The sequence below is a fragment of the Haliaeetus leucocephalus genome, unplaced genomic scaffold, assembly GCF_000737465.1.
Source record: "Haliaeetus leucocephalus isolate CR32 unplaced genomic scaffold, Haliaeetus_leucocephalus-4.0 Scaffold174, whole genome shotgun sequence".
NCBI lineage: Eukaryota > Metazoa > Chordata > Aves > Accipitriformes > Accipitridae > Haliaeetus > Haliaeetus leucocephalus.
This window is the reverse complement of record NW_010972610.1, coordinates 722384-736680: the sequence shown is the minus strand read 5'-3', so window position 1 is coordinate 736680 and position 14297 is coordinate 722384. Positions and strand designations below refer to the sequence as shown.

At 37.9% G+C, this 14297-nt stretch overlaps 1 protein-coding gene across 3 annotated transcripts in view; it reads right to left on the bottom strand.

Annotated features, from left to right (window-relative positions):
* Positions 1-1488: 1488 nt before the first annotated feature.
* SUB1 (SUB1 homolog (S. cerevisiae)) overlaps positions 1489-14297 on the bottom strand; it is a 13331-nt gene continuing 522 nt past the window's right edge. The window contains exons 1-5 of one of the 3 annotated variants that reach the window (XM_010563976.1): positions 14210-14297; positions 12779-12851; positions 10957-11076; positions 4288-4396; positions 1489-1822 (exon numbers count right to left, since the gene is read on the bottom strand). In XM_010563976.1, coding sequence (XP_010562278.1) covers positions 1743-1822; positions 4288-4396; positions 10957-11076; positions 12779-12850 — 381 coding nt within the window. In that variant the 5' untranslated portion in view covers position 12851; positions 14210-14297 and the 3' untranslated portion in view covers positions 1489-1742. Of the gene's footprint in view, positions 1823-1954; positions 2665-4287; positions 4397-10956; positions 11077-12778; positions 12852-14209 lie in introns of those variants that run through there. The other 2 variants (XM_010563975.1, XM_010563977.1) reach the window with 2 other exon arrangements.

The window sequence follows — 14297 nt, the reverse complement described above, 5'->3', positions numbered from 1 at the left end:
AGTAATATATATTTAATTTGATGAAGTCACCCTTCCTCACCCTTCAATACCTATTTGTATTGAATTATAAACTCCGCAGCACAGGAACAGTCTGTATATGGCACTTCTATGCGTGTCTGCAATATAAACAATTATATTAAGATATTCCAAAATAAAACAAATGGTATATCCTGTTTATCCATACAAAATTTAAAAACTACATTAACATCAAATGGGAAAATTACAGCCGAACCAATTAGGTTGTACATTCACTACATAGCCTTGAAATGTCTATTTTCATCAAGTTAATTCAGTTAATTGAAGAAAGAAGATGAAAGAAGTCAGAAAATGAACTCTTCTCCAATTCCGCTAACGTGCATTTCTTCATTGAAGTTATTATGTGTCAGCTAACTTTGATCTTTTGCCGTTAATTTAGGTACTGGTGTGCCCCTTATCTCTCCTAGTTCTACTCAAACATCTTACTCTCCCTTCTTCAATCCATTGTTTGTGACACCTACCAAGAAGCCCTTCAACTGGGGCAGCATCTAGTCTAATAGAGCTTCCACTGGACAAGAAGCTTCTCTTACCAGAATAGTACAATGGATGACAAGCAAAGTTCGCTAGAGTCATGATCCACTATGTACCAGCGCTCCACTGTAAGCGCTAAGTATCTTCTGTACAAATAAAACAGCTGTGCACATGTAAGCCACACAAAGCAAGCCAAGTTAAGAGGTCTGGGCAAGCAGTGTGTACAGGGCAGAAGCATGATAGCCAGGCATTTTGGCTGACGCCATTTTAACCCTGTTTGACTGTTTAACCTGTGTTACAGCCTAGTTTAAGCATTGTTGTTTATGCAATAGTCTCAAACGAACAAAAGCCCTACAAAGACAGGTTAACTGTTCTTTTCTATAGAATAACTAGTTAGTATGTGTTCATGTTCAAGAATGAATTTAATGTAAAGCTTGAAAAGGGTACCTAACTAATAACCACATTTGGAGCTTTTAAGTACTATCTTACTCTGAGGTATATGTCTATTACTGTGGAAGTTTATGCATCACATTCTAAAATCTAGGGTCCAAGAAAAAAGGCTAATTGTATTTCCCAAGTCAAGCAAGCTATAGAAAAATGGGAAGAAATAGCATGTGGCTTGTGTTCAAGTGTTACTGTTTAGCATAATGCTTCATGCAAGTAATGCAAAAAAAGTCTATATACTCAGGACTGTTTACATCCGAATAAATAGGGTAAATTTGCAAATACAGTATTTAAAGTTATCTACAAAAAATGTGTTTTACCAAGTATTCACTGTTTGTATCAAGTCTTAAAGCAGAAAGCTGTCAGGGCAATACCAAAAAGTATGAAATAAAAGAAAAAATAAATGGAGACATTTTAAGAAACCGCCTCAGAAAACAAATTCGTATTAACTGTTAATTAAGCTGAAACTAAAACAAAGACTAAAGCTATTAGGTGGCCTTATCAGCAAACACCTTCAATCAAAAGGCCATAAACAAGTATGCTTTACATATTATTTGATTTGTTTATTTTACACCATGAGGTGAAAGCAACACATTTCCTTTTAGTAAAGTATACACAAATAGCCTCACTCAGAATACACTTTTAATGCACATAAAAAAAGTATTCATCTTACAAATCGTTTTGCAATCCAAATATACAATAGCTTGGAAAACAATATTTTAGAAAACAAAAGCCAATGTAAAAAGACCGCTTTAAACAACTAAAATAAAAGTTTCTGTATGGCTCTGTCTTTACAGTTTTCTTACTGCATCATCAATATCAGAAATCTGTTCCTTCAGCTGGTTCCACTGTTCTGGATTTAAAGAAATACCTGAAATGCATTAAAAATAAACACTTAAGACAAAACCAAAATTGTGGTGCAGGATCTTGCAAAATTGCTATTAAGACTGGTTTCAAACACAACATCTATGTCATAACTATTAATGCTTGAGCTACTTCAACAACCATCTCAGTTACAAAGTGAAACTACTCATTTGTAACACTTCAATTTAACTTTAGACTTCAGCTTATCTCTGGACAAGTATAAATTACAAAGAAAGTAAGTACAGTGTAACAAATTCATTCACAAGTATTAGGCTAAACACAGGAAGTGAAATACAGCTCTGGCCTTGATAGAAGGCAGCACAAAAGCCCCAGGTGAGAAGTAGGAAATCATCTGTATTCCTGTTGGCTCCTAAAAGCCATACCTCTGGGGACTGAACTTCTATGTGCTTTTAAAGTACCATAACTCTGGGTTGTTTTTTTTTTCCTCCTGTTTCTTAAAGCACTGTAAATAACACATATCATAAATAACAATTTTGAGAGACTATTCCATTCCCTAGCACTCACAAACCAACATGGAAGTTATTTTTTCACTTCAAGTTCACTATAGTTTCTAGTGACATTCAATCAATAATCGTTTACTGCCCCACAACCCACCTCCTCAGTTTTAAATTTGTACTTCCTCACACTTGAGTCCAGGCACATGTTTCCGTTGTGCTTTGGTCTCCTCATTCTTCCCCTACAACTTCTACGCCAACTCTGTGCAAGTACAGACTCACAGGCCTACCTCTCATACTCTCTCCAGCCAGGCTCTTCTACTATTTACCCTCACTCTCCCCCCTCAGTGACCAGGCTTCCTTCATTGCTTTCTCCCTGCAGGTGGAGCAGGACCTGAAAACAGGTGAAACTTTGAATTCCAGTTCTGGGGCTTATTGCCTTTTTGACTTCTACCATCCCTGTCTATCCCTCTACCATCCAGAGCACCACCATAATTTTGAGCAGCAAGCAGTCTGCATGGAGCTACTCTAAGCAGTTTTCCACCAGTCTTTAGAGGGCAGGTTTCTTCTGAAAACAGCATCAGGTGTGGTAACCATTATAAGGGGACCAAACGTCATCAAGATATTCCTGGACCACATACCAGTTGAACTGCACGCGGTTCAGACCTGCTGTTTGAAACAATCTGACACAATAATTTAAAACTCAAATTTTTTTTCATGTTTTTTTACACAATCTCAACTGCTTATATTGTTTTCAGGATAGCTGGATAAGCAGCTCATAAGACCATCAATGGAACATTAGGCTCACATACTGTATAATATTACTATTAATTTTATCCTAATAAAGTTCAGTCTCTTTTGCCACACCAATAAGCATTTCTATCTACATCATGCAATTTTTGTCACTAGGCCTGCCCATCAAATCCCATTGTAGTTTGCCTGTCAAACTGCATATACTTTTGATTTCCACCTCAAAACACAGCAGGTTAAAGCCCTTAGGAGTTAGCGTAATCTTTTTTGTTAAGTAGCAACAACAAACCCAAACCAAGAAATTTTCCTGTACAGTACCAGTACACCTGTTCATACAAACCTGTTCTCAGTGGTTATTTAAGAAATGTTGAAAATGCTTCTCAAGTGTTCCAAATGTCTATTCACTGAGTTGCTCCTGGACACACCAGAAGACTGTAACAAACCTTATACTGATTTTACATTAAATGTCTTCAATCTCCAGGGCAGAATTGTTTAATACTTACCCCTTTTCTTCGTGCAATATGAAAACCAATTAAAAGTAGGCTTTCCTAACAGCAGCAACATGACATTAAGCAAAGCACTACTACCATAACTGTCCTTGCATCCTCATCTTCCAGGTGGCAAAGTTCTGAAAATGGTTCAGTGAAGGCATGCCATAAAAAACAGATATGGGAGTGGCAATTAAAGGCACAATGGCTTATGCCATGCTGCAGAGTAGAAGCACAGTACCAAAACTTGAACACTTGAGGTATTTTCACCTCAATTAAAATCCTGACATGTTTTTTCCGAAATTAGTCACATTAAACATTTTAATATTTTCCAACTAAAATTTGACAGAAACTGAATGACATAATTGTTTTAAAGAAAATAACATCACAAATTAGTAAGTTAAATCTTTTCAGTGAATTTTGAAATAAGAAACCAATTGTAATAATAGAAAGAAATTGCATTGTTAATTGGGGGGGGAGGGAGGGAGTATGGCTATGCTTGTAACTCCCATACCAAATCTGCTTGTATTTGATGCCTTGTTTTCCATAAATCATGGAGGATCCATTTAGGAAAACAGACTCAGGCAAAGAAAGCCCCTTTGCTTTTGTTTATAATCTACAGACAAAACCAATCATTTGTTAAAATAAAATTATAAAAATGTAAAAATACTACTCTAAAAATATTATGTAGCAACAAAGCATAAAAGTCTGATACACAAAGTTCTCCAGCAAACTGCAGACAATGTTTTAATACAAAATAACACGAAGCAGAACAATACCTTTTCTGCCAGGCTTCATTTCACCTTCTTGATCCATCCAATATTCTCTAATATCAATTAAGACTTTCCCTTTAAAGTCACGAACACTGACATACCTCATTTTGCCAATCTGTCAAAACACACATAATGGTCTTTTAGGTATTTTACATGTTACAGCATTCACTTTTCCCAGCAGTATCAGACACGTGACATGGCACACTGCAGCTTATTTTAGACACCAGAGAAACAACTAGATCAAAAGCTTAAGCCAGAGTAGTCAGTAGGCTAATAAGTAATGACAATATAAATGGATGAACGACTTAAAATGAGTTGAGCGTCCAATGCTCAATGTAAGACTAGCTCTCCTACAATAAAAATAGCTACATTCTTAACACACTTATTTCTTAGAAAAACCACTAAATTATTATTTTCTGAAATAAAATTTTGCCTCTATTATAACCATCTTCGTTTGCAGCAGTTGTAAACAAACAGGGAAAAAAGGAGCTCTACTCCCAAATCTAAATTTTAGTCCATTCCATACATACAGAAAGCAAATTAGATATTCACATGAGATAATCACAATAAGAGGGGTTTTTGTTTGGGTTTTTTCTTTTTCTAAACACAGTAAATACAGATCAAAATGAAAGTTAGCCACCAACTGTCCCACACCCCCTCCCAAGTCCTCATGGCATTTCATTGGAACTGTGCTTAAAAGACTATCTCACTGTACCAGGTGTTCCAAAAAACCATTTGAATCCTTTAAGTTTACCAGCATGTAGCATAATATGAAATGACTTTGGAATTCCATAATTTCTGCACCACAGTTGCTTAATTGAATTATGAAGGTGCTTTTTTCTTGGGGGGGGGCGGAGAGAGCACAGGGCAAGGGGAGCAGTCACACTGACAACTATGCGTTACATGACATATTTAGGCTCATTAAAGATCTGACCAAATTGGATAAAAAAATACTTGTTCACATAAATTCAAAGTATAATGTGAATTTGAGAATCAGAAATTAGGTAATAAAAACACAATCAAACACAGTTCATGTAAGAAATTCTCAGAATTCTCTATGCACTTTCTGAATACACTTTATTTAGAAAGAACACATTCTAAAGTAAACAATTTTATAACAGAATATTCCTTCCTGATGAAACATTAACTTTAGTCTTCAACTTTCTTAGTTTATGCATCTTGCATTTTGATACAATTTAACGAGAGCCCAAACCCACCCTAATAGCTTTAAGTCTGACCAGAAAGGTTGAGTAACTGTCTAATCAACTAAAATCATCCACAGATGTTTAAGTCATAAGCTGTTATTTCACAAAATAAACAAGAATGATTTATGTTTGCTTAAAGTAATTCTTCTTCTTAAGCAGATCACGCTAAATTAACTCCAAAATCGACTTTAAAACAATTAGGACATCTTTAGATACTATAAGCCTGAAGCAGTTTTCCTACTTCAAAGCATCCTTTAAAATGAACAACATGCTACAGATTACAAGATAGTATTTTTTGACTGCTTTATTAAATACTTCCACAGTACTACAAATTTAACATTCAAAAATAAGGCACGATGTCATGGTAGCTTAGTTCTTTCAGACCAAACTTGGTACCATGCCCAGGTCCTTCAGCACTGCTGGCAAAGAATATCCTAAATAGCCTACATGGACAACATTTCTTGGTTTTACCCTTTAACACTTCAGTGACTTTCAAGGTCACCTCTAAGAACAGCTTCAAGTAGTAGTATTCCACAACACCTTTTTTTCCCCAGAGCTATCACAGAATATTAGTGCAGGGCCAAGTAATTCCAGATTTGCTCAAAGAAATAAAATCTAATACAATATAGCAGACTACAGCTGCAAATACAGTAAAAGGGTTTAGGATTTAAATTTTAAGACTGTATGTCTTAATTCAACTACTATAAGGCGAGGGGCAATAATGCAAAGTTCACATTTACCAAGTCTACCTTAAATGGAAACAGTTCCATATGAAAATGCTGAAATTGTCAGGTTTTACATAGAATCACAGAATGGTCTGGGTTGGAAGGGACCTTAAAGATCATCTAGTTCCACCCCCCCTGCCATAGGCAGGGACGCCTTCCACTAGACCAGGTTGCTCAAAGCCCCATCCAGCCTGGCCTTGAACACTTCCAGGGAGGGGACATCCACAACCCTGCTGGGCAATCTGTTGCAGTGTTTCACCACCCTCATAGTAAAGAATTTCTTCCTTGTATCTAAGCTAAATCTACCCTCTTTCAGTTTTAAGCCATTAGCCCTCATCCTATCACTACATGCCTGTCCTGGTTTCAACTGGGATAGAGTTAATTGTCTTCCTCGTAGCTGGTATAGTTCTATGGTTTGGGTTCAGTATGAGAAGAATATTGATAACACACTGATGTTTTCAGTTGTTGCCAAGTATTGTTTATACTAACTCAAGCTTTTTCAGCTTCTCATGCCCAGCCAGCAAGAAGGCTGGAGTGGCACAAGAAGTTGAGAGGGGACACAGCCAGGGCAGCTGACCCAAACTGGCTAAACATGGTATTCCATACCATGTGACATCACACCCAGTGTATAAATTCGGGGGAATTGGCCTCAGGGGGTCACTGCTCAGGAACCAACTGGACATCAGTCGGCAGGTGGTAAGCAACTGCATTATGCATCATTTCTATATTCCAATACTTTTATTATTATTATTGTCATTTTATTATTATCATTACTGCTTCTTCTTTTCTGTTCTAGTCAACTGTTCTTATCTCAACCCACAAGTTTTACTTTTTTTTCCCCAATTTTCTCCCCCATCCCATTGCGGGGGGGGGGGGGGGATGGGGGGGTGAGTGAGCAGCTGCATGGTGCTTAGCTGCTGGCTGGGGTTAAACCATGACAATGCCCTTGCAAAAAGTGCCTCCCCAGCTTTCTTGTAGGCCCCCTTTAGGTACCGGAAGGCTGCTAGAAGGTCTCCCTGGAGCCTCCTCTTCTCCAGGCTGAACAACCCCAACTCTCTCAGCCTCTCTTCACAGGAGGTGCTCCAGCCCCCTGATCATCTTTGTGGCCCTCCTCTGGACCTGCTCCAAGAGGTCCATGTCCTTCTAATGTTGGGAGTCCCAGAGCTGAATGCAGTACTCCAGGTGGGGTCTCACCAGAGCAGAGCAGAGGGGCAGAATCACCTCCCTTGACCTGCTGGTCACGATTCTTTTGATGCAGCATCATCATCTTTGATGCAAGTAGATACCACTGTCTAGATTGCAGCTGAATATTCACATTAAATTTTGAATGTTTAGTTGAACTCTACGCAAAAGCTGCCACTGCTAAAACCTTTAAGTAGGCTTCTGAAGTACAGTTTCAATGAACATCTAAGGTTAAAAAGCTCAACCAAAATCTAGATTTAACCATTTAAGTAAATTGATGCTTCTTGATGTTCAGTTACCTGCAGTTCTGGCACAGATTCATTTCTGAACAATTCTTTTTTCACACAGCAGCTGACAGTCCTAGAATAATTTCACAGATCTGAGACATCTTTGTATCTCTGTAATCACAAGTGTTCCAAGGGCTGTATTGATTTATAGCAGCGTAGTTACTGCAGTTCAACCTTCACAGACAAGTTCATATGCTTTTTATTAAATATTACAGCTCCTTAGACTGTATTGAATTACATAAATCAGAAGACATTAAAAGCATTATTTCCAGGTTTCTGTTTCTTAGAATAAAATGCACTGAACTGTGTCTTGGTTCCCGTCACAGCTATGCAACCGACTTCCTGTATGAGTTTCAGCAACCACCTTCTTTACCGTTCTTCCTCCTATTTCCAGTTTGTGTTGATTAAACTGTATACACACTGTAGAAGCAGAAACACCAAAAAACCATCCTTCTTTCTTATCTGATACCTATATGTATAGCATTAGAAGGAGCACAATAAAGAGTCATGTGAACAGCGAGATCTGCAACACAGCAAACTGATTGTGAAATGCATCAGTGACCACCTAAGTTTCAGAATTCATGTGCTAAATGAATCACCTTTCCAGAGCATCATAATCTTATGTATTTATCTACTGATAGGTAAAGACATTACACAGGGAAACTGAAGAACTTATTTCTCACAAGTCAAAAAACAAATACAACCCAAACTTTAAAATAAATATAACAAATAAAAGGAGCAAGGTGGTGGAGAGATGAGACAACACACAGACAGGCAACTGTCGAAGTAACAATTTCAGTGAAATGCCTGATCATGCAACGTGGTTCCACTCTAGGTAGTCAATTAATACTGCATCCTGACAGCATTAACAAACCTTATCCAAATCAGGCATAGGTAGATGACAGGATCTGTCAAACTAACCAAAGTACATGATGCAGACCTCACGGTAGCTTGAAGCCACGGACAGGAATTTAATGTATCAACACTAAACCCTTCTACATTAACATGAATAATGCTTGTCCTTAGGGCCTCCAGTAATACATCAGAAATGGGAGTAAGATAAATTTCTATACCCCAACTGCACCCAAATCCTTTAACAAATTCCAAAGTAAGTATACTAGGCTACCTATAAAACCTAAAAAGGCCAAGACATGTAAATAAATAAAATACACTTGGTGTCTTACACTGAATTAATTCCCTTCTACTTATATTTATACTATTCTTCATAATTAATCTCAAGAATACCATTACACCAACATTAGTCTGAAACAAAACCAATAAAATGTAGATCTTTATGAAAATGCTGAATCTTCCAAATACAGCAGTCACAATGAGCTCTATATTAAGGAAAGATGTATAGTTTAAGAACACACCCTGAGAGTGTAGAACAAGCCTCTAAGTTTCACATCATTTGCTGCCACTCCCATACACAATATGGACACTACAGAACTTCTGACTATCTTACAGATGCTTTACAGCATGATTTCCATCAACTGAAGCCACATTTTTAAGTTATACTGCAAAGTCACTGGCACATCAGAGATCATTTTACTGCCATGGGAAAGTAGAAAGGGGAGTTTCTAGTATTACTAGTAGTCCTAGAACAAACAAAACCATACCTAAAAAATTAACACACAACTAGATCTTCTAACATGCTCTCCTGGGTAGGGCGGAGAGAGGGGAAGTATGCTCAGACCTGCTGTTTCTGCACTGAAACAGTTGCATCTTAGTTAACACGCATAAGCTGATGTAGCATGAAAAAAAAATCACAATACTTCACATAATACAATAAGCGATCTAAAAAAAATTTTGTTGTTGATTAACTAAAAGGCAGGCAGAGACTAAGTAACACTGATGTTTTAGGTCAAGGTGATATTCAAATATTTGTTCTGTATTATACTCAACACTGGAAGAATCCTGTTCTTATCAGACTAACATGAGTCCTGTACTGTCTCTTTTTAGTAACTTTTTATTATCTTAGGTCAAAAAGGTTCAAAGAAATCGGAGCACACAAATACTTTTGGTTTTATTTGAAAGGGTTTGGGGTTTTTTTGCATCAGGGGAGCATTAAAAATTTTAACAGCTTTCTCCAAGGCTGGAACTTCTGCACTTATTACAAACATAGCATAAAGCTTATACATAGCTTTTTTTGAGTTCTAACTGCAGTTCACCTCATAAGGTGTAGAAGACACTATCTCATTTTTCCTACATGGTTCAAAGCATGCCCCAGCAGAACTAAAAATACTATATTCTTCCTTTGATGGGGAAGTCCGGGCATTGTCTTCAACTGAAGCTCTCTCTGCCAACTACACGTGAAGAGGAAAGTCAGAACTGATACATTAAAAATAACTGCCCTCTATTACAATATCAGTTAAGCAGGTCTTCTCTCTAGAAGATTTTTTTTTTTTTTTTGCCACATTACTTTGCACACCTACAGCCCCAAAGAGTTTCTTTTGCCTTACTCACTGTTGGGGCCATCTTATTAGGCACCTCTCCCACATCCTTTCACAAACTTAAGAACCAAAGTCTCTAAGAATTTAAGCTACTTTCCAGCCAGCTAGTCAGAGACATTTAACAATTCCTGACCCACACCCCTAAAACAGGTAATTCTAAGCTACGTATATTCTTGCACAGCTCTCAGCACACACTGCTACTGCCTCAGCAAATCCCAGGAACTGCAATACCCTGAATTCACAAATGCATTTTGCTACTGAAAAATGAACATTCATCCCGACTTGAAAACAAGGACCATGTCAAAAATTTCAATCTTTCTGGATGTTCTGTGAAAAAAACATGCATCATAAAACAAAGGAACAAGCAAAACTTATTCCAAGACGCTGCCTTATAATGCAGGAGCCAAGTTGCCCTTGACCTAGTTAAATAGGAATGAAGAGTCCATACTTTGGTTTCCATGAACTTTTCTTTCAAGAGCCCTGATTAAAAAACATTTCCATGTACTGACAGTTCTGATCTAATATTTACAGTATACTCATGGTAAGTGCTGTATTTACTGACAAAATGACGACCCAGAGTTACCATGGGCAAAGATGTGAGGGTTAAATCAGTTGCTACCACTCACATTGTTTTACTCTGCTGAAACCTGACAATGCTTTTTCTGAGCATCTCATCTGTGTGCTAGCATCATAATCCCCTTTGGCCAAGGCTTCAGGAGACCAAGCACTATGCTGTCAAGATATTCAGATCACTTCATAAGATTTATACTGAATATGATGTAACATGTTACCTTAACTAGGCTCTAAAAGTCATAAATTTTACCTGAAACATATTCTCATCTCTGTTACTGCTTTGCTTAGAAGAAGCTGCACCTTTTGAACTTTCACCCGTCTTTTGTTTCTTTACAGGCTTTTCTGGAGCTGCTTGCTTTTTCCGCTTTGCCTTGGAGCAAGAACAAAAAAAGAAAAGCATGAACCACAACTCATTCTATAAGTTACAGAAAAGTTTACGTTACAGGTCACAAAAAACTACTATGCAATGCACATTATCACCTTCCTGCTGTGAAAGCAGGAATACAATACTGTACATTTAGACTGGAATTTAGAAAAAAACTAAAAATCTTCAAATGAGCCTAATTCTGTTCTCAGTTAAGTTTACTGTAACACTCTGGCTTTAAAGACAATTGAATTAGATCAAAATACATTTCAAAAATCCTGCTCTTTCTGCGCAGTAATACTGTCAGTTCAGTAGTTTTAATAAAAAATTTAAAGTCTGATGGAAGCGTCACCTTCCTTTCCACTAAGTGTAACAAAAACTGCAGGACAGCTTACAACTCTTCTAAAAAAGAAAAAAACCTAGATGAGATAATGAAGAAAGGATCTGGAAATCACCTCCACCAGAGTAATTTTTTTTTTTTAAATCAGCATCCAATCTCTGTCCATAGCATGATAAATTAAACATGTTTTTAAAACATTCAAACAGCTAAGTCAAATTACCTGCAGATGCTACAAAGTTACCATTTCTACTAATGGTTATACAGTAACCATGCCCTCCCCAGAAAGAGTAATACAAAGATACCAAAAAATTAGTCTCACCTGCTAGAATCATATGTGGATAACGTCTTTTAAAGACAAACAGTTCCAACAAATACAGGAGGTTATAATAGGAAAAAAAAAAACCAAACACCAAACCACCTTACTGCCCACTAAAGCAGACTGTTAAGACTATGCCTTTTCAGGAATACAGTTCCCTATCAGAAAAAATCCCCCAACCATTTTCTCTTATATTAAGATCTGACAGAATGCCTAATTTGCAAAGTGCGATATTTGAACCAATTCAGTAAAGCAGACCAAGTCTCTTCATGTACTACATTAAAACACCTGATGTCTGTGTTACCATCTAGCATTTCTTAAAAATATAAATTCACTGGCGTTTTCTGGTTTTGTTCATAATGACTGGTACATCTATACAAACTTACAAATTAAATAAATATTAATAATAAATGTATAAATTGAGTGTTCCCATTTAAAACATTCATCATATGTTAAAATTAATCAACTCAAAGACATTCAGGTTGGGTCAGCTTTTAATTGAGAAACTAGCAGATGGTATTACAGTAAATCTAAGAATCTGAAATGGAGAAAAAGAACATGCAAACAAGACAAGCAAGTGGCACATGGAGGACAGGGCAAGTAGAGGTTTTTGCTTTGGACAAATAATCCAGATACCAAAATGGGGGGTGGGTGGGTGTTTGTTCTCAAAATTAGTCCAAATTCTTGCCACCAGGGGCAGCTTATACAGAAGCCTTCTATCACTTGCCACAAAGCAGCAAAGAATTCCAGGAAGCTTGCGGTTAGATATATCATATGGAAAACCCTGAAAAAAGCAAAATGCGACTTAAGGAAAAAAGTGTACTGCAAGGCAAAAAGCATCCTATCCACGCAAACACTAACCTTGGCAGGTATTTTGTTGTTGTAGTTGTTGGGGGAGGCAGGGGGAGATGGGGGGAGGTGGTTTGGGTTAAGTGCCTGATAAATTGTATGGAATGACATGCATGTTGTGACATTATGCACACCTAATTCCTTAACCCCAGCCTGAAATAGACAAGTTAATACAGCAGTAATAAACTGCATATAATGTTCACCTTTTTGTCAACTTCACTATCTGAATCACTGGCAGATGAGCTTGAAGACACAAGTTCCTTTGACTTAGGCATTCTAGGAAGAGAAAAATAACGTGAGAACACTAGACAAGGAATATGTCCCATTATGGCTGGAAAGCCATCGTCAAACCTGTTTGTAAAGGTTTTCATCTTATTGAAAACCCTCCAAAAGACTTGCCTGCATTTTCACATAAGCTTTAACGCACATTGTAGATGTGATCTCAAACACTCTTCCCTCTTACATCTCTTCCCCTTTTTGATGCAACTGCATCAAATGCAGTGGTTTATTTTCTTAACTGTTTACAAAGGGACAGTTTTTCACCAGTTTCATACAGCCCTAAATATGGCAGAAACCATAATGTAAAAAATACAACACAATACTGTTGTCCAGTTGAATTCTTTGTATTACACTCACAAATATAAACTACTAAGGCCCTAGCATTATCTATACTCTTACATGGGCATTTAGCCCAGTTGGATTTGCAAGCAACACGCTGCATAATCATCATATATAAAGGTAAAGTTCCCACCAATAATACAGAAGTCTGAAAAACACCTCAGTTACAGTGAACTACAGTATTGCAATTAATATTTCCACTGCAACTTCAAGACATCAGTCACTAGTGTCTATTCATTTGCCAGACAAGTGGACATTCAACTTTCCTTGAATACATGCTGCCAGGTGTGCTTCTGAATCATTCTAGTATGCAAACATGTGGTTAGATATAGCAGTTGCATATCTTGCCTGCTACTAGAAACTCTTTGTAACAAATAGCTCTTTTGTTATTTCAGAATAAAAATAAGCATCCCAGAGAGAAACCGTATAAAATAAACTACAGTTAGGAAAGGCTAAGAAAAGGTTAAAGAACCGTATCTCAGGAAAGAAAAAGGAATAGTGGCATGTTTAAACTGGCAGTGAAAAGAACATATGCAAATGAAAAAACAGAGTCTGAGTAGCACACGGTTCTAAAGTAGGATAAGTTCTGTCGTAATAGCTTGGAGCACAAGGATGGAATCTGTAGCACTGAAAATGAAACAGGGTATGGGAAAACACACATCAGCCACGCTGCAGGATGGAGGCAGAAGAGAGCTGGCATGGGACAATGTAAAAATAAGCAGAGCAGTGACATGAAATCGGAGAGCCGAACAAGAAAAAACTCACAGGCGGCGCGGCGCGGGCACCAGCAGGGGATAACCCCAGGGTCCGCACGAGGATGAGGGATTGACAATATGGAGGAAGGTGGGGGCGGAAACTGGAGGAAAAGAAATGGGGGGGAGTAGGTGCCCCTCGAGAGAGAGGCTGGCAGGCAGAGCGTGAGGAGACACCGAAGCACCGGTGAAAGCGAGGGCCGAATGAGACGGGCCAAGCGAGGACGAAGGAAAGATAGAGAAGAAAGATAAGCCAGGAGGAGCCAGGAACACCAGGTAGGCGGATCCCAGACGCCATTTTCCTCCCCTATTCCTCTTTTGCACGGCTCGCGTTGCCCCCCCAGGGGAAAGG